The following is a 26,568-nucleotide window of genomic DNA, read 5'->3' as shown; positions in this document are numbered from 1 at the left end:
AACCTGTTCTACCGAGGTTGGAGTTTAAGAAAAAAAATGATAGTCGTAAAAAAGCTCGCTGATATTTCCTATTTTAAGCTCAACTTAGATTGTAACACCTTGTCAAGGTTTATAAGGGAAAGTGCCTGAAGCAAGTGAAACGCTCTTCCACTAAAAGTGCCTGTTATGAAGAAATGCTTTGGCAGACAGAGCAAGCATACTTTGCCTTGATTTGAGATATTTCATCTGGGTTAGATTTGAATATTTGCAGCGTACTTGAAGGAAAGACAACTCGGATGAAAGGCGCTCCGTATCCATGCCGCCAGTGGAGAGTCATTTCCTTATAAAGCAAGAGGCCCATCTCAGGCCCTTTCTATTTATATGTTCCTGTTTTGCTTTTTCTCTCTCTCTCTCTCCCTCTCTCTCTCTCTCTCTCTCTCTCTCTCTGTTTTTCAAGTCCTCCCCCTTGTTCAGAATTCCCATAACCCCTGTTTTTTCAGATCGCTTACAACAGATCAACCCCACGGGATGTTTTCATTTCCCTTCATACCCGTCGAATAATAACAGCCCCAATTGTTGTCTCTCTCTCCCCGTGCTCTTCTTGGCTGCTCAGACAAGATGCAAAAATCGAATTTCAACCCTTATTTTTTTATTTTTTTTCCTGCCACTAATTTTCATCTCGGTCCTGTCTCTCACACCGCTTCCATATTTGGGCAAAAGGGGAGCGGAGGGATGAGCTCTGCCTTTCCCTCAGATTCATAAACAGGCTTGAGAGCCAAAGTGAAGAATATGACTAAATGGGATGGGGGGGTTCATTATGATTTTTGTTTTTACAGAGCTAAGTACATAAGAGGGGAAAACGTACATAAAAAAACAACAACATCCAAACTGCAATCACAACGTTCATGGCGGTTTTCAATAAAAGCCTTCCCTCCGGAGCCGAAGGGCTTTTGTCCACTCTTTCCCTCAGTTTCGTAAACAGACTAGAGCACTGAAGAGAATACAATCAAACAAGGTGGGGGTTGAATTTTTTGTTGTTGTTGTTTTTTTCCTTACAAGGAACATGTCTTTGCCACTCAGACAGGACTGCCGAGTCAGTTTTTTTTTTTATTTTTTATTTTTTTTTTGCCCTAAACCGTGTTTCTTTCCTCCCCAGCCGGTGGGCTTTGTCAGCTTTGACAGTCGATCAGAGGCGGAGGCTGCTAAGAATGCCTTGAACGTAAGTGTCACGCCCTCTCCACCAGCATCCCATCACATGCAAAGTGCAGCCAAGACAAAAAGCATCTGCAGATCGCGCACGCGCGTTTACTGCCAGCAAAAGCGGGGCAAGGTCAGCCACCAAAGTAAGCTCTCGTTCCGCACGCAAATACAAAATATTGATCTCGGGCTTACTTCGGAGCTCGTTATTTCACAATTGACCTAACAGCCTTGATGAAAGGCTTTCCAGGAGATCTTAAAAAAAAAACAAAAAAAACAACGTCATCTTCTCACACACATTTGATACCCCGCCCCAAATTTCTCACAGGACTGTTTTCCAAATCTGCCTTCATAAGATAATCATGCTCTGACTATATTGGAAAGCTATTTCTTGAAACAGTCAGTCATTATGAAAAGTGATTTCGTTCCCATCTTTTCTCATGCTAAAAAAGAAATGTTGTCAACATGCAGGTGACACTCGCTAAGTATGCCAAATGAGATGAGGAGGATGCATCTTACAACTCAACTTTGCGATTCCAATTTAAAGGAATAGTTCACATATGTGCGCCAATTGCTGAAGTAAAAACGTTACATAATATTGTTCTATGATTAATTTGATGACATTATTTTTCATGTACATTAACTGTAATAACGTTAGAAACCATTTAGTGTGTAGCTTGCGCCGGTCTTTTGATGGCACAAATACACTTTGGAGAACGAGTGTATCAGGAAGTGCAGCAGACACGGTCCTCGTTCACTCGCGAGCCACACACATGCATGGGCAGTGCTGGAATTAATGTCCTCCCACCTTTTGTGCATGATGAAAAGAGTATAAAGAGTATAAGAGTACATTTTTTTTGTGCGAAACATGTGGACGCTCTGCTAGCAAAAGTTACTTATTGAACACTTGAAATGATAAAGTGAAGTGGGATGAGCAAAGTGCCCTTTCCCCTTGCGCCTTTGTAATTTGTCCGTACGGTTGTCGTGTGACATGAAAAAACGGCAATGAAAAAGCAAAGCAAACTTTTAATGGCAGGCTTGAGTACGATATGAGCGCTGATGTTGAACTCTCGCGATTACAGCGATGTCTTTTTTTTAAAAAGACCAATTTGTTCGACTTTGGGAGGGTCCCGCTGTATTTCCTTTTAACTGCACCTCCTGTTGTTTCTGGCATGTTTGCTTCTTCAGAATAATAACGGCAAAAAAAAACTCGTCCGTATTTCAGTATGCAGATGCCGACCCCCGGGACGCACACAAACAGTCTCGACTATTGTTTCCTCAGAAAAAAAGATTTACATATTTTCCTTGCTTTTTGATGCGTATCAGGCATCAGAAAGCTGCCAGGCTCCCGCATGAGGAGGATTTTTAGCTGTCACACAGTGTTAAAAAAAGCAAAAAACTATTTCAGGTAAAAGAAAAAAGAAGATTAAACACTTTCTTTTAACATTAAATCTGAATTACAAAGGTTTGATGGTAAGATCTCATGTTGATTTTATTTTTTGGGGGCATTCTAAACTGTGACAAGTGTAAAAGAAAAAAAAAAAAAAAGGAACTATTACTTGTAAAATGCAAAAGAACTCAGGTGTAACATTACATCCATCCAGCCTACTTTTTAGCATTGTAAAAAGTAAAAAATACAGTGAACTATCACACTTTTCTAAATGAGCTGAAAAAACAACGAAGACCATTTGAATGACATCATGCGGTATGCTGGTCACATCACGTTCCAATTTTCATTTGTCAGCCATCATCACGTCCGCCGAAACGGAATATCAGGCAAATCCACAACTGGGCCATTTATAACTGGCGCACCCCGCCCAAGATTTCTTTCTCCCCTATAAAATTCTACCTTGTGAGTAACACAGAATGATAAAAGATACATGAAAGCTTTTGTCGGACACCTGATCAACAAACAAGGCGTGCGAAAAATAGAAATGTCAAAGACCTCCACGAAAACTCTTGCCTCAGTTGTCTAAATTCGTTGGCGCTTCATCGCTACTTGAAGGCGCTCACATTTATTTATAACCTAAGAAAAGTAGCTGGTGGAACAAAGTGTGCCTAATCTCTGCATGCTTGGAATGTGTAACATGCCACCATTATTCACAAACCATTTCATTGTTTTAAATTATATTTAATTATGGTAGTATTATGTTTTTATAAAACGTAATATAAGAGGTATCTTTCATCTTAAAAAAAAATAAAGAAAGAAAGAAATATTACAAAATGTTTTTTTTTTTTTGGGGGGGGGGAGAGGTTGGAACTGATTGTCATTTCCATTATTGGAAATATGATTTTATATATATATATATATATATATATATATATATATATAATATATATATATATATATATATTTTTTCTCTTTTTATTTATATATATATATTTGATATATATATATTATATTATATTATATTATATTTATTTATATTTATTTATTTATTTATTTATTTACCCCAAAAAACAAATCTCCCTATTTTGTCTCAGGGGGTCCGGTTTGATCCCGAGATCCCGCAGACCCTGCGGCTGGAGTTCGCCAAGGCCAACACCAAGATGGCCAAGAACAAGCTGGTTGGCACCCCCAACCCCCCTTCATCCCAGCAGAGCCCCGGCCCACAGTTCATTAGCAGAGACCCGTGTGAGTACTGCAGTGGAACCGCTCAAGTTGACAACAATTTGTTCGCCTTTTATTTTTCCCATAGGAAATAAGGGAATGAGTCAGTCCCAGGGCCACACTGTCGCCGTCGTAAAAACTTTATTAACTGTTCAGGCTTTTACAGTCACAGAGTGCGAAAATAATTGTAAATAGTATCATATAAAAGTGATTAAAAAAAAAAATCTGTAAAAAAGGCATCGTCATAGTGTGAGCTGAGTGTGACATTTCTTACCTTTAAAGCTCAAGTGTCAAGCAATTTCAGAAAATGCCAAATGAAGTCTAAGTAAAGTAACTAAACATCATACAAAAAATAAAGCATGAAAAAAAATCATTTCTATTTCGTATATTGGACAAAGTAATTATTTTTCCGAAGTAAGATCCTGGCGACGACAACCAGGAAGTGAAACGTCACGTCAGGAAGAAGACGGCAGTACGCAACATGAAAATTGTACAAAACCAGTCGCTCGTCTCGGAAAGCAATATTTCAAATTTATCTGAGGCGATCCAGGTGTTTGATGAGTTGGAGGAAGAGGAGGTTGTTGGCTTGACGTATGTTTGACTATACATGGATGAGCCAGATGCTCAGGCCAGGAAAGTGTTGTGCCCGAATGTACAGTAATTAAAGCGGAAGTCATCCCAAACATATTTTTTTCAAGAATATGTTCCCAGCGGTCCCACAAGTTGAAACACGGCATTCTGATTAATAGTGTGTTTGTGCAATACGAGTTAAGCAGCAAAATCCACCCATTTTTAACCATCTCATTGGGCGGCCATTTTGTCATTTCTGTCGACTGAAAATGACATCACAAATACTCGGGTAACGACCAATCAAGGCTCATCTTCAGAAAACAGGTCAGCCGTGATTGGGTGTTACCTGAGCCCTGAGTAGTTGTGATGTCAATTTCAGTCGACGGAAGAAGTTACAAAATGGCTCAGAGATGGCTAAAAACAGGTGGATTAACTCTTATTCCACAAACGCAATATTTCTCAGAATGCCCTGTTTCAACTAGTGGGCCTGCATGGAATATATTCTTGAAAGAAAATATGTTTGAGTTGACTTCCGCTTTAAGAACACCTTAAACACCTGATGTATGGTAAAATCTGCATTGTTTAAACTTTTATAGCTCAAACTTAATAACAAAAACTTGATGTGCTAGAAAAAACGAAAGACATTTTTGATATCAGTGTCAAAAATATTTTTAGGGAAAGACTGATTAAAACTTGCTGTTGGCCACTACACTAAAACAATGTTAACCCCTAATCCCCCCACCCCCACCCCCCCCACAACCCTCCCAAGAAAAAAATGATAATTTTACGGGCTTGACATTCAAGAAAAAATGACGTAATTATTGAGTCACGAAGCAAACAGGCCATCACAATGTAAAAACAACAACAACAATAAATCATGCTGTCTTAACATTCCAGACCAATCGTGTAGCACCATATAACAACTGTTTGACATAGCAAAATATAAATAACAGTCAAACAAGTTAAGAAGTGTTTCACCAGTTATTATTTCGAATATTTTCCCCTTACATTAGAATTCTCTGCTGTATTTGAGTTGCGGGTGAGCCAGGTGTGTTTGTAGTGCGATAGCCCCGAAAGTTCAACATTTCCCCAGAAGCTTCCGGATTCCGCAGCCGTGCTGCAATCACTCTTTGCTGCATTCTTCCCCAATGAGCAAACAAATGCTCTTATCTGAAAAATGTGGTGCCAGAGAAAGGGTGTGTGCGTGGGGGGTGGAATAAGGAAGCCATCACTGACACGATGATGTCATCACTCTCGGAGAAACGGCGACCATTTTGTGATCAGATGTTGTTTGTTTGATTATGCTGGCTTTGCAAAAAAAGTACTCTTTTCCTTGATTTCCACTGTGCACCGTCACCTCTCTTTTTCACTCACCAGCTCTTTTTTATGGACTCCTCGCAGTAATCGGACCGCCTCGCAGTATAATCACTTGGAAGTCAAGAGGCTGGTTGTCAATCAAACAAACAAGCAGTGATAGTGGAGCTAATTTTAGATTCTGATTTTTTTTTTTTTTTTTTTTTTGACTACTTATGTCACGTTTAAGCCAGTTTACGGTACTCTCTGTGACTTATTCCTGTAATGGGATGCAAAATGTCTTTTTACACCTGTATGATGTTTACGTTTGGCGAGTAAAAGTGGTTAACTTGCCTTTACACATTTGAAAGCTATGGGAAAAATATCTGTGACACTTATTTTTTATACATGTGTGACTGCTAAGAATGCAAATGCTGAAAGGCAGTTCTTTTTACCCTTTTCATAATTACAAAAAAATTCTAGCACCATGACGATTCAACAACTTTTTTTTTTTTATATTCAACAATAACTTGAAAACAGCTGCGATGCGACCAAGGTTCAAAGAAAGTAAATCCGTTTCATTTTTTTTTTAGTGTTACGTAAAACGTAAACTTTGGCATTCTTAGTTTAACTGTAAGAATAAACATATCTGTAAGAAAAGTGGAAGAAAAAATATAAAGGGAGGGTTGTTGTGGCATCACACATTTCTTTTGGAATGATCAAAATTGTCAAAAAAAGTTGATGACTTTTTAGAAATAATAGAATTTGTAAAAAAAAAAAAAAAAAAGGGGGAAATACATGAACAACCATTCACAGTAAAATATGAAAACAAGAAATCGTGCGTGTTTTTTTTGTGTGTTTTTTTTTTATCTTTTAAGACAGATTGCAGAGTTTTTTTCCATAACAGTCAAAAGTGAAAAATCAAATCAAACATGAAAACAATAAAATTGTTGCAAATTTCTTTTGACTATAAAGGGTGTGTCAATGCAAACATTTTTAGTATATGTTCTATGCAAGCTAGTTGAAACAGGGCATTCTGATAAATAATAACAAGTATTAATCCACTCGTTTTTAGCCATCTCCGGGGGCGGCCATTTTGTCCTCTGTCGACTGAAAATGACATCACAAGTGTTCACAACGACCAATCACGGCTCAGATTCAGAAAACAGGTCAGCCGTGATTGGTCGTTGTGAGCAGTTGTGATGTCATTTTCAGTCGACGGAAGACAAAATGGCTAAAAACGAGTGCATTTTGCTGCTTAACTTATATTCCGTAAAATTAATCAGAATGCCGTGTTTCAACTAGTGGGCCTGCTGGGAACATATTCTTGAAAAAAATATGTTTGGGTTGACTTCCGCTTTAATGACAAATGACGCCACACATTTTTTTTCTTAATTATCAAGCGCTGTTACTTGTCTAACGTGAAAATCATACAAAGTTTAAAACGAGAACTTGCAACTTTCTTTGCCTTTGATGACGGCCATTTTTTTTTTTTTTTTTTTTTTTTTTTTGCCGTAACTGTCAAAAAATATAAAACGGTCCAAACTTGTCGTACGGTCGGACTCAATGACAGCCGAGGAGTCCATTTGGGGCGCTCCACTCCCCCTCGCTTCACCGCAGATCACCTTGGGGACCCTTGACGCCTCCCCTCGTCAGCGGCCTCACTCCACGCCTGGTCTTCTTCTTTCCACAGATGAGCTCACAGTGCCCGCTCTCTATCCCGGCAGCCCAGACGTGTGGGCGTCGTACCCGCTGTACCCGGCGGAGCTGTCGCCGGCCCTCCCACCCGCTTTCACCTACCCCTCCTCGCTCCACGCTCAGGTAACCAGGGCGCACTCCCTCCCCCGCGGCGCACCCCCCTCACCCACCACATCTGCCCCCTTCCCTCACCCTCAATCCTCCCACATCGCTCCTCGTTATTCAGCATAAAAACTCTCCAAAAGGGACCAGCGGAAGGTGGAACTAGCGACGGGAAAACTTTGTACAAATGGACATAACCGATGTGAAACAAATAAACGGGGACAAATAAACACTTCCCTCAGAATGATGGCTCCGTTTCCCCCCCCCCAGAGGAAGAACTGTATTAAATGCTATTATTCACACACATGGACGATGAATAGTTTTTGCTGAGCCCAGAAAATGGAGGCCTCTATTTGACAGAGGCGTTTATTTTTCTTCATCTTAGACTCAATATATCGATCACACCCTGACCTACAGTACTTAAAGGAGAAATCAACCCAAACATATTTTTTTTCAAGAATATGTTCCCAGCAGGCCCACTAGTTGAAACATGGAATTCTGATTCATATTGCGTTTGTGGAATAAGAGTTAATTCACCCGTTTTTAGCCATCTCAGGGCACGGCCATTTTGTCATTCCTGTCGACTGAAAATGACATCACAACCACCCAGGGCTCAGGTAACGACCAATCACGGTTTTCTGAAGCTGAGCCGTGATTGGTCGTTACCTGAGCCCTGGGTAGTTGTGATGTCATTTTCAATCGACAGAAGTGACAAAATGGCCGGCCCACTGAGATGGCTAACGACGGGTGGATTAACTCTTATTCCACAAACGCAATATTTATCAGAATGCTTTGTTCCAACTAGTGGGCTTGCATAGAACACATTCTTGAAAAAAATATGTTTGGGTTGACTTCCACTTTAAGAACACCGGAAAAAGGAGCCATCTGTTTGAGGGAGGCGTCTTGGTCGGTGCTGCTGTTTTGGTTAGCAACACAGTTGAAATGGGCTCCGTGTTTGAACACGAGTAGTTATAATTAGTTACTTCCTTATGGGGGGGAAAGGAAATGGAGGAGTCTACTGGCAACTAATTGGGGCACGGCATCTACAGTTTTCATCATCACTTTAGCTACTTTGTTAGACCGCCAAACCCCTCCCACCCCAGCAGCCTTTTATCCCGTTTATCAAGCGCCTCTAATCTACGACGCTCCAGCGCGGCTTCCCAATAGAGTTCATGATTGATCCCGGGCAATTTCTTCCCATGAAGCCGTTGGGTCGGCGCTCCTTCTGCCTGGTCTTTCTCAGCTTAAGCCGCATCAAGCGTATTTTTAGCACCAAAAGGCCCTCGCTATTTATTCTGCGAGCCCTTTTATCCTTCCTCGCATTTCCATACATGTGATTCGGCAGTGGCAGCGGCGTCACTAGATGATGACAGCTGTAGAAATGCATTTGAACGTGCTTACGTCTCAGGCGCACAAACGTTTCCGATTGTCTTGTTTTTTTTTTTTTTTTTAGATCCGCTGGCTCCCACCTGCAGACGGAACTCCTCAGGGATGGAAGTCGAGGCAGTTCTGCTGAAGTATGTGTGAGTACCACGCACTTGTGCACGCGCGGACAAAAGGCAGCGGCGTCGGGCTGACACTAGCAAATCGTTTTAGAATCGATTATCCTATCGATGATTCCGTCGAATACTCGCGAGTGTTTGCGTGCTGCTTTTTTAGCTAGCAATGGGGTGCTAGTATTACCTGAAATTTCCTTTGGCTGATTTTCCTCAGTACTTAGACATGCGGTGTACAATTAAGTTGTTCGTGTGCGATAATAAAACCACAAATCCCCTGCTGGGTGGTGCATCCATCTCAGTTGACAGTCGTGTGCATGTGTGTTTGTTTTTTTTGAGCAAGGCGCCAGTCGCACTGTCACCAGAACCGTCCTGCCTTGAAAGACAGGAAGAAACATGTTCACAAGACCCCGTAGGGGGAACGAGCAGGCGAGTGAGTGAATGTGTGGGTGGCGGTTAGCGCAGAGGCTAATGTTTGCTGAGCCCAGCTGAAAACGTGAATTTGGAACATTCGCCGTCGATTCACCCGGGTTAGCAAAGTTAGCATCTCTGCAAATCATGTCATTGTCTCTTCAAATAACAATAGCCATGTATGACGTGGCTTGCTGTTAAAAAAACAAATAAGAGAAAAAGCCAACTATTTACCACGTTAGCATCTCCACATTAGTGATCGTTTTTCCCTTTTGATTAAATATTTGATGGTTTAAAATGTTCTTAGACCTCAATAACCGTTTTTACCTTTTTGTTTGTTGAAAATTTGTCTTAAAATAAGAAATGATCACCTTTTGATTTAAAAAGTCAAAAAAACATAACACACACACAAGCTATAGACATATTTAACAGTTGTTTTTACTTTTGTTGCCAATTTTTTTTTATCAACTTTACTGACTCGGTATATGAGTAATCTTTTTGAAAAAAAATATTTGCATAATTGTACATTCAAAAAACAAATAGAAGTGATCAATAGATTCCTTGTTAATCCTCCCCAATCAAAGTCGATAAAATGACTCGAGTGAAGTGGCCACCCTTGAGCCGTGTGACAGGAACAGGACCGGCCCCCGCGGTGCGCGCCGTTTGCCAAGCTGAATTGTATTTGACATGCGTGCCTCAGCGGCACGCGGGTGCCTTCAAAGACGACCTCATAGCGGACATTAATGCCTAGTCAACTGAAGGGAAAGGTAATCCGCATTTTCCGTTTGACAAAACATGACGGTGGGGGCGGGCGGCGGGGCGGAGGATCGTGTGGAGTCGAGCGATACTCGTATTCTGGATGTCGTCCGGCCGCTGGCCGCGAGGAGCTTTTTTTTTTTTTTTTTTTTTTTTTTTTGCAGAAGCAGCGGTTCCTGCACGATGTTAGACCAACTCCCATCACAGGTTCCAGCTGGGGTATTAAGGAAGTCGGGTTTTGATCCCTGGCGCCCCCGCACTGACATATAATGCTCAAGTCCAAGCGCGCTGTCCCTGCGTCGGCTTTCGGCAGCCAGATACTTGTCAGCTGGCCCGCATTCATCGCCGGCCAGCTATTGCTGCTACGTGAGAAACACGGCCAGGGCCTAAGGGCTTTTCTCCAGATTACAGGGGCTTCGGGTGGGCCGGAAACACCGCGACCGCACCCCTCCCCCACCCCTTCGATATGTGTTGTCCAGGTGGAGACCACCAGTTGGCATTAATCGACTGGAAGCGTTACAAAAACACATTTTCTAGTTGCGAATGAGAGAAAAAAACGGAGCTTCCCCTCAATTTGAGCCTAACCCTTACCCTAATCATCACCCGTACTCCCACCCCCACCCTTTGCCTTACCCATACATCCTCGCTTTTGTCCGTGCCAGTAGATGTCACGGTGGCAACGCTATTTTGAGAATCCTTCTCACTTCCTCGGTCTGACCTCAGACTAGCAACATGGAAAGATTTCCCAAAAATGACAGTCCGGCATAATGCGGTCTGGTTGGAATGAACACTTCAACCTGAGTACAACTCGGCAAGAATTTTGAAAATCGGACGATGGATTCCATAGAAATTGAGTGTTTTGTGTTGGAACAAATGGCCTTCTCGGAGGAACGTTTTTGTATGCATCACCCATAGAAAATCTGGCCCAAAAAATGAGCGTAAAACAGTTTGACTTTGTTAGTTCTCAACGGTCTCCTTGATCCTCCTTTTCGTTTCATCTTGTGCTCGGGGGAACCCTCTTCTCCAATTGGCTGACAAGTTTCAGTTAAACATGTCCACCAGTTGCTCATCCAGGCCAAAATTCTGTGACAGAATTATGTGTTGTTTCAAACGCTGACATTTGCTGTAAAAACGTGGCTTAGCTAGCGCAAACGGGCGCTTGTTAGTGAAAAGAGCACTGTAGGCAGTAGAAAGGGTCATGTACTTCAGCAGGCAATTGCTTTTTCATGACTTTATTTCTTATGGAGGATTTTAGAGGCATTCGAAGTGCTCATTCAATATTTAGGTGCGTTCCAAATTGTTTACCTTCATGCATACCTTCTTGAAGTCTGTCTTCGCCTGACGGATGCTAGCTAGCCACACAAACAACCGCGGGCAGCATTCGTTTTAGCGGAGGGAAAATCCCGTAGCACTCATTGACGAGATGGCAAGTCGCCTACCGTGTTCTCAAACACGTCCTGTTTACGGATCCCACGTCATGCGCCTGGCTGCGAATTCTTGCCAGTAACACATTAAGCCGGCAAAACCGCTAAAGCGTTCCCAAATGCGCACCGACGTGTTCAATGATCAACCCAGTCTTTAACCTTGGCCGCCTCAGCCGGAACAAATAAGGGCGGTCTCGGGAAAGTACGGGCGGCGAATCAGCGAAGCCGAGCGTCTGCAGAGCGCGTCGATTCTCGTCGATTCGCTCACCCTTGATTGAACGCGTGCCGTCGGGCATTAGCTAGGCCAGCCGTGTCCCTTAAATCTTCTTCTTTCCTGCCTCGCAGGGTTCCTCTGATGGGCCAAAAAGCTCTTCCCCCCCCCACCCCCTCCTAGTTTTGATACCTGGGTCTTACCACACTCTATCCACTCGCAATTATAAAAAGACGCCATCAAAAGTGCACAAAAATGCAATGTAACAGCATGCAACTGTGCCACGTACATCATCTGAAGCTGTTAGCAATCAATATTTATCTTATAATCTCACCACAACATAAAGCATTTTTATTAAAATACATAAATATGGATTAGTGAAGTGAGGATACATTCAAATTTTGCTTGTTGTTGTTTTTTTAAACAGCAAACTCCCTCTCTAAAGGACGAGACTTGAGACTTGCATATGCAGTGTGACTCAGTGAAAATGACGGGCGCACACCAGAACCCGTCTTTGTGTTTTGCTCTCAACACGCAAGTGTCTGTTCCGCCAGCTCGCCTGTAAACATCTGTCCGGGCGTCCGCAGGTTCCTGATGTGTGATGGTGGCCTCGGCCGGCTGTGATGGGCGTCGCTGACTGCCTCTCCGCTCCACTTTGAAGCCTCCCCCCTCCCCCTCCCCGCCCCCGCCCGGAGGAGTGACTCCGGCTGTGGTAGCAGCGAACCGTCGGTAAGCGTATAGCTAACGTCGGCTGATGCTAACGGACAACGACAAAAGGTGTAAAGCTCACACCTTTCCCCCCCACTTCTTCTCTGCCCTCGGGCTTCCTTCACTTTAAGGCAGCGGGGTCTGCTGAGGCACATTTTGACTTGTACTGTGGTTGCAGTGCCAGAAAGTCCAAAAATGTGTCTCAAAAGTTGCCTAATTTAAAAGCCTTCCAGTAGAAAAGTAAAGCAAAAATATGTCTGACAGCCTCATTAAGTGACATCTTTTTTGGAAGTGGAATATTTCTAGAAAGTTGGCTTAATTTTACATGGGAAGTAAAAACTCTGGAATTTTGGACATATTCCTGAATGGAAACTTGATTGGAATTTAATTGAAAGGTCTCATATTTAAACCTAAATCTAACATTTTGTTTTGGCATGAATAGGCATCCTTGCAAAATAGGTAGCTCTCCTTGAGCACATCCAAGGGCGATACAGTACTTTAAAGCCGAAGTCAACCCAAACATATTTTTTTCAAGAATATGTTCCCAGCGGGCCCACTAGTTGAAACACGGTTCGTTTTGCGTTTGTGGAATATAAATTAAGCAGCAAAATGCACTCGTTTTTAGCCATCTCCGGGGCCGGTCATTTTGTCACTTCTGTCGACTGAAAATGACATCACAACCGTTCACAACGACCAATCTGAATCTGATTGGTCGTTGTGAGCTGTTGTGATGTCATTTTCAGTCGACAGAAGACAAAATGGCCGCCCCGAGAGATGGCTAAAAACGAGTGGATTAACATTTATTCCAAAAACGCGATATTTATCAGAATGCCCTGCGTCAACTTGTGGGCTTGCATAGAACATATTCTTGAAAATGTTCTATGCAATGTTCTTGTGTTGACTTCTGCTTTAATTGCACCCTTTCTCCCCTACTTATTCAGTCACATCACAAGAAAAAGTTGTCATTATAGTAGAAATAGAGAATAGAAAGATTGGTAACATCCCAAGAAAGAAGTTGTACCACTGCGAGAAAGAAGAAAAAAAAAAAAGATTATACTACAACAATCGAGTCTAGGGGTAGCTATTGTGAAGGTTGTATCAATACTACTACTTTAATGCTGTTCTTGTCTGTGTTTTTTTTTTAATTTTTTTTATTTAGAAAAACACCAAAACAAAAATATTGCTCTATGAATGATGAGCAGAGAGGTTGAAGGTGCAAAATAACGTTCATATAGCCTAAATAAATCCAAAATTAATTTCTCCATGACCATTACCACAGCCGTTAAGGGTGGATCTTATCGATACTCCAGTTTTTAATAATTCAACCGGGGCTGGGTACCCATCCCTGATAGAGTCATAATTTATTCATAACAAAGAAATTGTAATAATATGTGTAAATGAGCAATTTAAAAAAAAAAACGTTACGTGAAAAAAAATAATGTAAAAATGATCATGTAATGAATTCCAGTTGTAATAATTCCCAACAAGAGTCTTCCTAAAAACTCGTAATATTACGAGGAAAAAGTTGGAAATTAAAAAACATATGTTCACTGATTTAAAATAAAGAAATAAATATTAGCCAATGTGGAAGGTTTTTTGGTGGCGACAGGTTTATTTCTAGTCGGTTGTAGGTCGTGAGGTGGACTCGAGTCGTGTTGTACCTCGTCGCTTTTCAGGGTGTTTGCGTCACCCCCCCACGTGTGCTTTTATGAGCGTGCAGTTGCTATAGCAACCTCACCCGCTTCTTTTTTGTTGCCCCCCCCCCCCCGGCTGTTTCCCGCAGGCCTCAGGACACACCAGACACCCGCCTCCATCACACATCGAGAACCCGCCCCTTGCCCACGTTTTTTTTTTTTTTTTTTCTTCTTCTTTTTTTTTTTTTTTTTTTAAATACCGTTACAGACTCAAGATATCCTGGCGGCGCTCTGGCTACACCTCCACCAAAGGTACCCTCCGGCCCCCACCCCGCTTTGTTTACAAGTATGCAAGAAGATGTGCGTTCATATGCACGGGAGTGTGGCTAAAGCGCTGCCGGATGGTGAAGATGAAGACGTTATTATACGACTAGTAGTCCATATATCATTCTTATTCGTGTTAGTAGGATTATTAAGAGCATGACATTTGACCCCTAAAAAAAAAAAATCGATCAAAAAAAAAAAAAAAAATTGTTGTACTTGTTTTTTAAGAGAGGTATTTTTATAATCAATTTAGGAGGGTTCATGTTGGCCTAGAGCGGAAATATGAAGCAAGGAACGAACAAATTATTAATAGTTGTTACCATTTAAAAGTTGTTCTGTTGTGAGGGGAAAAAGATGTAATACGGTGATATTATTGCAAGAAACAGTTAGTGAGAATGGTTATAACATTTCGTGAAAAAATACGCAATAGGCATTGCGACCACCGTCCCCACACAATTGAAACCCTTCTAATAAGCTGCATTGATAAATTCATGTGAGCGGAGAACGCCGTGCACTCTGGCAGCACGCGAGGGCGAGGAAACGGCAGCTTAATAACTAGCTTTAAGTTTTTCTTTTTATCTTAAAACGGCTTACCTTTAACTAAAATGCCACATCGCATTGTAGACAAAGGTACAATCCCGGTGGATTAATGCGCCTTGTAAATTTCCATTGCTGCCTCTTCATCTTCTCTTTTTAAAAAAGACAAAGAAGAAGCAACTCCCGCCGGAAGTGTGGAAGTAGAACGATGGTAGTCATGGCAACTACGTTTTAGTTTGCACAACACCAATTTACAAGGTTCATTAATCCACCAGGATTGTACTTTTGGCTAAAATGTGATGCGGGATTCTGTTTTGTTTTTTTTTAAGATGAAAAGAAAAACGTTAACATAGTTTGTAAAGCGGATGTTCCGGCGGCCTCATGTGCCGCCGCGGTGCAGAGCGCGCTCAGCTCACATTAATTTCTGAATGCACCTGTTCACTTTCCTTTTACTGCCGACACTGGGCTCCGTTTTTTGGGGAACTCAACTAATGAGAACTGAACGGCTCATTTAAGCATCTTTTCCGAGTTTCAGAATGGTCTGAGTGAAGCATCTCGTTCGGAGCGTATTTCGTATTTTGACTTTTCTTGTCATGTTTGTAAATCTATACGTTCCCCCCCCCCCCCCCCCCCAACATTACGACTTCATATGACAATCGAACAAATTACTATGATTTTTTTTTTTTAGATGTTTTTATTCAGGGCTGTATTTTGCAGGGCAGTCCACATCAAATGTTAACAGATGACCTCCGCCTAGTTCAACATGAAACTCATTTGTTTGACCTCTGGAGTTAATGCCGTCGCTTTGTTTTTCTTTGCCAGCCAATGAGAAGAGAGTGTGATACCAAAGCCGTCCTGTTGGCGCGCTCTTGTTGACATGAGTGTTTCTTTTTCGAGTCCGCAATACACGGCTATAATTAGCAACAGACCAAAGGCATTTCATTTTGTACACTGGAGCTGAGCGAGCTCGGATCGTGCAACTTTTCTGTTTTTGACGCCTTTCAAGTCCTCAAGTCGGATTTTTTTTTTTTTTTCCTCTTTCGTTAAGGCCGCTGACTTGAAGTCTCCTTTTGTCTATTTTTAGGCAGCCAAAATACTTTTCTTTATTGAAATGTACATATTTAAGAAGGGAGCCGAGTCTGCTGTAGTAACGTCCTTCATTTCTAAAAAATCTTGTACTCGCGACAGTTTGACGTCCAAATTTCCCACGTTGTTTTCGTAAACAAACTTCCCTGTTACGTACAATCATATCTAGGAAGGCGTATTCGGACCGCACTGGAAAGAAAATGACTCGAAAAAGCCATGAGAAAAAAGTCGGAATGGTACCCAAAATAAGTTGCAATGTTACAAGAAAAACGAATAAAGTTGTATTACGAGAAAGAAGTCGCATTATTCCATAGTTACATTTCTAAGATACCACCAAAAAAATGTTATTGTTACTTACCAAAAAAAAAAAAAATCTGTGACGAGAGTAAACAATACTATGACGAGAAATAAGTCGTACTTATGGCCGAAAAAAAAAAACCTGGAATGTTACAAGAATGAAGTCATAATTTGGTGTGAAAAAGTCGCAATGTTGTGAAAAGTTGTTGTGTTGTGAGAAAAAGTCGGCTCTGTCGTACTATTTTCTTTTCCTCTCGTTATGTTACAGCTTTATTTTTGTCAGAATTCTCCATTACGACTTTTCTCTGACTGATTAGTCTTACTTGATAAGAATTTTTTCTCCCGGTATTACAACTTTAGCTCCACCACCCTTGAAATATGACTTTATTCTTGTAAATTGACGATGATTTTTTTTCTCGTTATGACTTTTTTCTTAAATTGTAACTCGAGCTCATTTTGCAAATTTGTTGATTTTATTCTCATTTTTGTGTGGCCCGAATACACCTTCATATCAGACTTCCGTAGTTGATGTTTAACAATTATTAATATGCACAATCGTATCCGATCCGAGAATTATTTTTTATTTTTAAGGCATTTTTTTCGCACCGTTTTTTTCTTTCCAAGTATTTATAAAGTGTGTGCGTGCGTGTTTTATGGGTGTTGTTTTCCCAATTATATAATTCAATGTAAGTATTATTGTATATTCATTTGTATGTGTGCGTGTGTGTTGTATCTGACGGGTTGGAACGTACTGTACTGTATGTGTCATATACTGTATAAATACTACATAATTCACTGTGAAATCCTGACAAAAAAAAAAAACTAACGAAAAGAAAACAAATGCCATCGGGGTGTTTTTCTAATATGGTACAGTACATGCTTGTTTGTGTATACGCTGTTGCTAGCTGCATATTAAGCTAGCCTTGTTTGTTTCAAAACAACAACAAAAAAAGGTTTTTATGAAAATGTTCAATGAAAATATTTCAGGCCGTTTGCCATTAAAGATCGACATGATCCCGATTTGACGTTATGGTTTTTGTCCTTTTTAGGGATGCCTTAATAGGGGTGCGTGACTAATATCGGTTCTCTATCCTGGGAGGAGGTTCATGGGTGCAAAATTTTTCGATGCTAAATAGTGGTCATAATTACAAAAAATATAATCTGACTCCGAGTTGCTTTTGTAAAATTGTGTGCTCAAGTGTGAGTGTTTGCATGTGCGTGAGCCCGCTTCCGTGAATGTGTGTGCGTGTCACACTATCAGGAACTGCACAGCGCCATCTTGTGGTCAGAACGACGACTTGAGCCCACAGATCATCAAAGTACTGCAGGTCAGTACAGTACTTTCAATAATTCTCCATGCGATGGATCACTGTTTAAACTAGTAGCCTACTACTACACCTCTAATGATAATAATATGACAAATAAAAGAATACATTTATGGCCATTAAAATCCATAAAGTAGATCTAAGACAGATTTAAATAATAATAAGAACCTTGATAGATATACATGACAGAACTTATTGCGTCGCTGATTAATCCTATTTAAAGTTTCATTTTTTTAAATTAAAATATTAGACCTTTGCTGCCCTCATGTGGACAGTTGCTGTAATTACAGGTGTCTAAACTTACGATGACAAACTATCCATTATCCATACCGCTCATCCTCGACAAACTACAATACCTTTTTTTTTTTTTTAAATTTACTTTATTTAAATTCTTTGCACAAATGTAACAAGTGAGATGGATTTTTTTTTTTAGATAGAAAATGTTATAATATCGCCTTGTCAAATAATGTAATTATGCTTCCTATGTGAAAAGATATAGAAAAAGAAACTGGTTTAAAAAAAAAAAAAAAGGAAAACTACTGCTTCTTGAAGATCCTCTTGGCATCCACGCCCTCATAGTTGTAACTCTGCGGGGGGAGAATAAGGAAACGTTTAGATACCTGAAAAATCTGCAACCAGTAAGTACAGCAGGGAAGTATTTGTCCTTTTATGCTTTCTCAAGTGTGGGTGAGCACTACTGACCTGCACTAGTTCTCCTCCCAGCAGGATCCTGGTGGTGGTCAGCACCTTGTTGTTGTCCTTGCGCGTGAATTTGCCTTTCAGCATGTCGCCCTCCATCTCCCACGTCCCCTGATGGACGCACGGGAAGCAAACTTTGCAGTCAGCCGAGTATGCGTTTCGTCCATAATCTTCATGTCCATGTGCTAGTACACTCTTTGTCCTCACTACTGAGACGACTCGGAGCAATAGTAGAGCAACTAGTGGTGCCTCAAGTAGACACAAGAAGTCTAATAGTGCATACTCACTGGGTCTAGTCGTGTTACTATAGCAGCACATTATTTTGCTAGTGAGGTTTAATTGCGTACTCGTAGGCACTAGTGGTGAAAAAAAAAAAAATACTAGTAAGGACTACAGTGCAGAATTGCCGTACTGGGGCTTCTTTAAGCGGAAGTCAACCCAAACATATTTTTTTCCTATGCTCAGGGCTCAGGTAACAACCAATCACGGCTCACGTTTTCTGAAGCTGAGCCGTGATCGATTGTTACCTGAGCAGTTGTGATGTCATTTTCAGTTGACAGGAGTGACAAAATGGCCGCCCCCTGAGATGGTTAAAAAGGGGTGGATTTAGCTGCTGAACTCAAATCCCGCTAACGCAATATTAATCAGAATGTTTCAAATATTGGGCCTGCCGGGAACATATTCTTGAAAAAAATATGTTTGGGTCGATTGCCCATTAAAGCGGAAGTCAACCCAAGCATATTTTGTTCAAGAATATTTTCCCAGAAGGCCCACTAGATGAAACACGGCTTTCATATTAAATTTGCATTTGTGGAATATAAATTAAGCAGCAAAGCGCACTTGTTTTTAGCCATCTCTGCGGGTGGCCATTTTGTCTTCTGTCGACTGAAAATGACATCACAACTGCTTACAACGACCAATCACAGCTGACCCGTTCTCTGAATCTGAGCCGTGATTGGCCGTTATGAGCAGTTGTGATGTCATTTTCTGTTGACAGAAGACAAAATGGCCGCCCCCGGAGATGGCTAAAAACGAGTGGATTAACACTTATTCCACAAACGCAATATTTATCCGAATGCTTTGTTTACTAGTGGGCTTGCATAAAACATATTCTTGAAAAAAATATGTTTGCGTTGACTTCCGCTTTGAGGGTCCTTGTACTCGTATCCTCACTAGTCGGACAACTTTGGTATACTATTAACCCTTTCATGCACAGTGGTCACTACAGTGGGCAGCTATTTAAAAGTTGCTTTCGCCTATATTAATTCATCTAAATTAATTTTTTTTTTAACCCTTTCATGCATTAATTATGATTTGATGTGATTATTTAAAATACAAATATATTTTTTAGATTGCTAAATATAAGCGAAAGCAACTTTTGAATAGCTATCCACTGTAGTAACCACGGCGCATGAAAGGGTTAAGATTACTACATGTACGTAGTCGACTGGGCCACTCACCGAGACGTCGGTGCCGTCGGCCAGGCTGTAGTCGAAAGGCGTCCCGAGAGTGAAGTGGATGTCTTTGGTGCGGAAGGTGCTGGACTCCTTGATGTGGAAATCGTTTCCGCTCTGCTGGATGCTGATCTTGAGGTTGTCGTGCTCCGCGAGTTTGCGCTTCATCACGTTGATGCCTACGTGAAACACAAAAAGTCACTTTGGGGAACTCAATCGAAGAGATAAAGATGAGCTCATAGCTGGCGGATCTGCGAGAGGGAGGGCTGGGCCCCTGTGGGTGCGGTCACGGGCGACTTCAACGTCAAGATGGCGCAAGCGCGGCACTCCTCCCCACCCACAGATTGACTTCCTGCCACCAAATTGTCACTCTGCCAGATGTACCTCCAACGACACTCCCTAAATCCGCCCAAACGGAGATCCCCGAGAGTATCCGAAATCGGCATCTGCCAGGAGTCGGCTCTTGTCCCTGAAGCCCGAACTGGCAAAGGCACGAGGTCTTAACCGCGAGGAGCTTCGGGTAACTGTAGCACCCTTGAGCGAGCCAAGTCAGTGCACCCCAAAAGTTTTTCCGTAGCTCGCCTGGTTCTTGCCACTCACCCATTTGTTCCATGAAGGCGTCGTAGTTCTCACTGCGTTCCACTTTCCAAGTTCCGTCGAACGCCATGGCTGCGGTCCGGGCGGGCGAGCGGGCGGGCGATGTAGCACAAGCGACACCGTGGGATCGGGAATGTGCGCAGGCCTCCCGTTTATATACACCCGCCGCTGAACCCCCCCCGTTGTCCGCGCCACCCCCCTGCCCTCGCGTGATGCGCTCCTTTATCTTTACCGGGCCCCAAGCGCGAGGGTACGACGATAAATCTCACTCCCGGAACACTGTGGTACTGTTCTCGGCAAAGCAGAGATGGAGGACAAGGGTGGGCCGTTGTGTGTGTGGGGCACTCACTCAACTGCCCCCCCCCCCGCCCCCCACTTCGCTCTCTCTTTTTGTTCCTCTCAGGCCTTTTCAAACTGCGTTTGTGCCCCAGCATGGAAATGAGTTCAGATCCCACGCCGGCGTCTCGGACTGGCGTGATTCCAGCTTGTAGTGGCCCAGAGGAAAAGTACCCACACTAATTGTGGAGTGTGAGGAGGGTTCGGGTGAGGGTGGGAGGCTGAGTTTTAGGGTGAGGGTCTTGGGCTTTACCCTTGAGGTTTACGGTCGATGGTTAGGGTAAGATGTTAGATTTTGAGTTGTGCCTTAGGGTTCACGGTTAGGATTCGGGTTTAGGGGCGATGTTTGGGGTAATTGGTTGAGGTTTAGGGGTGGTGGGGGGGTTTTAGGTTAGGGTTGAGTTGTAGAGCTGGCAATTGGATTGCGGGTTAGGGTTGATTGGTTTGACTTACTGACTACAGTAAGTCACTTGTATGCACCTAACAAACACTCCTTTACAAACAAAGTAGTTGAGAGTTTTTATATTGAATACAGAGCACTTGCAAAATGAATGGCTATGACTGTATATTTGAGTTGTTATTCCTGTTTGTTTTTTTCACGCAGGGGGGCATGACTGTTACATGTGTTCTGCCTAGCAACAGATTACTTTGAGTGACTTAGAAAAGCAATTCATCCGTACAGTATTGACTGGAATGAGATTTACAGCACAATTTAAGGTGCGGTATTTATGTCGGCCACTTGAGGGCAGCAGAAACAAGTTGTGCAATTGTACACTAGCGTGAATTCTTTTGGCCGACAAACTGTACTCATACGGGATGAGACATTATTTGCCTACATTTCTGGTTGATGTCAACTTCCTTGTCTTGAATGTTTTTTATTTGTATTTTTTTATTAATGTATTTTGCTTACTTTTAAAGTGCGGTGACTCGCGTCTAATTGTTTTTTTTCGAATGGCTTTCATTTTTTTTGGGGCGTTTGTGTAATGATGGGACGTCACGCTCGGCTGGGGCCTACATCCTCCCGTCCTCTGCCGCCCGGCCTCCCCCACCGAAGGGAGGGAGGCGGGTGCGTTTGGTTGGGGGGGGGGGGCTACCCGCATGCCTCCTGTGTGGGGTTGACAAATGAGCCGCCACCCGTGGGCCCTCATTGAATGCATGTATGCATACATGATCTGCCATGCTTCTCTTCCTCCTCACTATTTGGATGATGCGTCGCTGTCATCTACAGGACACACAAATTTGTACCACATTATCACTGTATCATGATGCTGTCATCAATGTGGGCAAAATATCGCGATACATTCATCAGCGGTCGCGGATGAACATTCTTCAGTTTTGCCATCTTTATTTGCACCAATACGGACACGTATCGTTATTGGTATCCTGTACCACGACGGTAATTCGATTTTTTTTTTTATTATTTATTTATTTCTTTTAGCGGAAGCTATATTTCCAACCAATTATCTCAGAGCCAATTTGGAATCGGAGCACATCTGATCGTCGGCAGATGTCCGCGTTAACCGAGGCCAATGCAGCATACGGGCCGGCAAACAAAAGGCCTCGTTTGACGATTGTGTGAGCCTCGTGATTAAAACCTCCTCCGTCGCCCTCCACAATTACAGTACCGAGGGTATAAGGTGACTGTCCTCCCGCTTCCGCCAGAAGCAAGACGTTGTGACAAAAGTCCTTCCCGTTCCTTCCCACGTAATCTTGACGTTTCCTCTCCTCCGCGTGGCCACTGAGGGGCCGACCTGTAAGCTGTTAATTGCAGGTGGTGCTGCTGGTGTGCGGACTCTTTGCTCACTCCCACACCCCTTTTGTTCGGGACAAACAAAAGCCCCCCCCCCCCCACACACCCCGCCGCTCTCAGAAGACGAGCGGGGACGGAGAGGGGATTAGCGCAATGTTTCTCATGACCTTTTAGATCGCGAGGGGCGGGGCCCGCCTGAGTTCACAAGCTGAGTTGCGTGTTTGTGTATCACCATGTCATTGAATGCCACTTGATGATTTGGGCTGGGGAATGGTGGAAATACTCCTGAAAAAGTACAGGACCACCTCGACTTGGGAGTTAGGCTGTCCCGGTGAATCATATCGTTCACTTTCAGGCCACAGTACAGCAACACAAGCATGAAAATTTGATATTGTGTCGAATGAATGGGATCTAACGTCGATATTGCGGTTAGTCATGCATAATGTCATCTCTCACCGCTGGCTCAAATCATTTTTTAACAGTTCGCTGCCGCAAGCGATACATGTTACTATATATCACTTTTTTTATGGTACCGTATCATGATACCAGAATCAAGTATCAAAATCAAAATGAGTGTTGTTCTTTTATTGGACTGTATCGCCAAACCAGCATCAAACATTTGATATTGCGATTAATTCAATTGTTAGCTTTTCCCGTACAGTGTCTCGATACCAGGCCTGAATATCAATCGTTATGTTTCACGGAACAGTGCCGTGATACCAGCGTCAAATATTGTATCATTTCTCCTTGCATTGTTTTCTATGGGAATTTTTTTTTTGCAAATGTGGCTTTAATGGGATACTTAAAGTGGAAGTCAACGCAAACATTTTTTTTTTTCAAGAATAGGTTCTATGCAAGCCCATTAGTTGAAACAGGGCATTCTGATAAATATTGCATTTGCGGAATAAGCGTTAATCCACCCGTTTTTATCCATCTCAGGGGGCGGCCATTTTGTCTTCTGTCGACTGAAAATGACATCACAACTGCTCACAACGACCAATCACGGCTCAGATTCAGAAAACAGGTCAGTTGTGATTTGTCGTTGTGAGCAGTTATGATGTCATTTTCAGTCGACAGAAGACAAAATGGCCGCCCCCAGAGATGGCTAAAAACGAGTGCATTTTTTCTGCTTAACTTATATTCCACAAACGCAAAATTAATCCGAATGCCGTGTTTCAACTAGTGGGCCTGCTGGGAACATATTCTTGAAAACAAAAATGTTTGGGTTGACTTCCGCTTTAAGGACAAAAAGCTTGCATTCCTGTGGTCAGAAGCTCCACGGGTATTTTCCTCCACAACGTACGAGCCCGATGTGGTATTCATTGGAGCTTCTAATTTTGGGATCAGGGCCTAATGAGAGGAGCAGAAGGGGGGCGGGGCATACAAAGGGCAGCTTAGAGGACCTGTGATGTCACCCCGCCGTGGCCCATTGAAACAAAACGCCCCTCCGCTGTGTTCCTTTTTGTCCCGTTCCCGCTCAGCTCGGCATTCCCTCCCCATAACGAGCGCTTTGACGCCTCATTAGCCGCTAAACTATTTTAAAGCTACATGTAGCTTGAGGTGAAAATGTACACAAAACAAACAAACGGGACACCAATTGGCTTTTTTGTTTTTCCGTGTCGAGCTTTCACTTGCACAACAACAGGCAAAATTGAAATTTAGTATACGTTTCATACAAAAAAAAGCAAACAAAATTTGGTTGGAATTTCGCATCTTTTGCAGAATGTTGTGACTGTTATGAAAGTATTGTATCCATACCACGTGAAGCTATAGGAAAATATAGCCAGCAAGAAGCTAAAATACCAAGATAAAAAAAAAAAAGTGAAATTTAGTAGGATTTCATTCAAAATGTCAGAACTGCATTTTTACTTTACGCATATTTTAGGGAACGTTTGGGGGATTCTTACACCCCAAACGTGCTGCCCGCCGTTCTGTGTCAATAACATCCTAAACAACTAAAAGTGCATTTTTCCATTCTATCCATGCGATGAGTCGCTTGACAAGAGTGAATGTTTTATTCTTACCCCCTCTTTTCTCCGAATTTACGCACTCAGTCCTTTGCGCAGTCAAGTTTTGCGAGATTGACGGTCAGATTAGCAACACCTTGCCCGCGATAAGGAGGCGTGCCCGTTCCAGGACGCGGCCGAGATCTGTTAAGAGTACAATTAAGACACTGTCTGGCCTTATCTGCTCCAACTGCACTTATCCCTCGGCTTGAAACGCTTTCAAAACACCGGCTGCCTGTAATGTAGCCATGCAAACCACCTTCTCTCCTGGCATGAGAACGTACGCAGTTGCAATGGTGAAATTCCTTGAAAATAACATTGGGAAATCACAAACTTTCAAGGACTTGCGCCTTTGAATGAAACGGGTCACGCAAAAGTTGTCAAAAATACAATTTCACCAAAATGCAATTGACTTTTTGTATGAATGAAATCCTATTAATGATTTTTTTTTTGTTGTTTTTTTCCGCTCTTTTCAGATTTGCGTGTGGTTATTCGGAGTATGTTTTCACCTCAACCTAGAAGCATGAATACAATTTAAAGGTTAAAGAGTGGGCAAATCACTCCTTGTATTAATGCTGGTTTATAATCCACAATACAATTGAGTGAGTTTGTGACACTTCACTTCTGATTTGTCATCATCACATTTTCCATACGCGTGAATCTCGGGGACAATAGCATTTCCCCCGTTGTAATCGTTTGTCATCTTCTGCTCCCCTATTCGCCATTTTCCCTTGTCTTCCTCTCCCACCTTGGCCGGTGGTCCGAAGTCTGGCGGGTATCCGTCGGGGCCCCTCACTTAAATACACGACGCCTCAGCGCCAGCGAACAATGGGGACGCCAAAGATGTCCTCGGGCGACTAATACGTGACGGTTTGATGCGCTGAAGTGCTAATGCTAAGTGCGTTTGTCGCTAAATGCCGACGTCAAACTCCCAAACGTTCTGCTTGAAACACTTCTGATGCTTGGAATGAGAGCTTTGCGATGCAAACAATGCACAGCCGAGTGGTGGACCTTCGCCAAGGTTGAGCGCCGAACAAAAGTGAGAAAAAGACGCTTAGCGGCACATTTGTTCAGTCCAAAGATTTTTCTGCAACAGACAAAAATGGGGCAGTAGATGCGGTTGACGAAAATGTCGCACTTTCTTTTCGAACATGTGATGTATGTCTCTTTTTTTATGCACTTTAAATTACATTTTTTTTTGTAATGTTTTACTATTTTGCAAAACAAAAAATTGTTGCCAGCACCTTGATGTTTTTTCAACTAAAACATTTAGCATTATTTGTGTTTTCATTTTCTTTTGTAATTTTCAACATTGAGAAAGTCCGTTTTTTTTTTGTAATTTTAATTTAAAATTTGTTTTAGTTTAATTGAAATAATTTAATTTTTTTTACATGCACTGTTCACCGTAATCCTGTCAAACAAAACAGTTCTGCTGTCGAGTTGTTTTTGTTTAATGTTCCTATCAATTTAAAACAGAAATAAAATAAACAAAAATGAAATTACCCTTATCTTGCTTTTTTTGTTTTTATTTTAACTTTGAACAGGTACCGTGATGCTCAACATAAGACTGTAAAAAAAATTTCTTGGCTTTTTATCTTTTTATACTTTTTGTGCAACTGTCAACAAAAGAGACAATTCTCGACTTTAGTGCTATTTTTAGTAGTTTTTCTACGAATTTGAGATCTGTAGAAATCTGTTTTGCACCAAAGCGCCTTACAAATCCGAGGGAAAAAAACATACATAACGTTTAGTTATATTTACTGTACATTAGAATAAAATGTCAATCGCAATGACTCCCCCCCCTCCTCCCTCCAAGATGTGAAGGCCCAAAAACAGATAACAGATAAGACTGCCCTCCACCACTGCAGTCTATTTGCAATGTCGAATATATGGCGTGCACAATGCTGGCTGCCAGATAAAAGGGGAGCAATAGAAGAATACAAGCGGTGGGCTCCAGGTGGCAACAAAGCAGGACTTCCTTCCCATGGACAAGATAAATGGAACGTCTTTATCAGGTTTGATGTTGTGTCATTGTGGGCTGAACTGAAACGTCAAGTTCACAGACCT

The 26,568-nt window shown here is 42.1% G+C and overlaps 2 protein-coding genes across 3 annotated transcripts in view; one reads left to right on the top strand and one right to left on the bottom strand.

The window, feature by feature from the left end:
• The window catches only part of rbpms (RNA binding protein, mRNA processing factor), a 33,453-nt gene extending 16,099 nt beyond the window's left edge, over positions 1-17,354 (top strand). Inside the window, exons 6-11 of one of the 2 annotated variants that reach the window (XM_086013423.1) lie at positions 1,136-1,198; positions 3,661-3,811; positions 7,344-7,471; positions 8,904-8,967; positions 12,336-12,477; positions 14,240-17,354. In XM_086013423.1, the coding sequence (XP_085869549.1) occupies positions 1,136-1,198; positions 3,661-3,811; positions 7,344-7,471; positions 8,904-8,966 (405 nt within the window). In that variant the 3' untranslated portion in view covers position 8,967; positions 12,336-12,477; positions 14,240-17,354. Of the gene's footprint in view, positions 1-1,135; positions 1,199-3,660; positions 3,812-7,343; positions 7,472-8,903; positions 8,974-12,335; positions 12,478-14,239 lie in introns of both variants that reach the window. The other variant, XM_086013413.1, reaches the window with a different exon arrangement.
• Positions 17,355-18,016: 662 nt separating this feature from the next.
• LOC147151066 (fatty acid-binding protein, intestinal-like) lies at positions 18,017-20,580 on the bottom strand. Its single transcript, XM_086013436.1, has 4 exons — positions 20,413-20,580; positions 19,819-19,991; positions 18,362-18,469; positions 18,017-18,246 (listed from the first exon to the last, which is right to left on the bottom strand). Exons 1-4 carry the CDS (start codon positions 20,477-20,479, stop codon positions 18,196-18,198), a joined length of 399 nt encoding a protein of 132 aa, XP_085869562.1. The 5' UTR covers positions 20,480-20,580; the 3' UTR covers positions 18,017-18,195.
• Between the last annotated feature and the right edge of the window lie 5,988 nt (positions 20,581-26,568).

This window comes from Filicampus tigris, chromosome 2, assembly GCF_054856515.1.
Source record: "Filicampus tigris isolate MCC_2025a chromosome 2, RoL_Ftig_1.0, whole genome shotgun sequence".
Taxonomy (NCBI): domain Eukaryota; kingdom Metazoa; phylum Chordata; class Actinopteri; order Syngnathiformes; family Syngnathidae; genus Filicampus; species Filicampus tigris.
The sequence above is the reverse complement of the archived record's forward strand: the minus strand, read 5'-3'. Positions and strand labels throughout refer to the sequence as shown.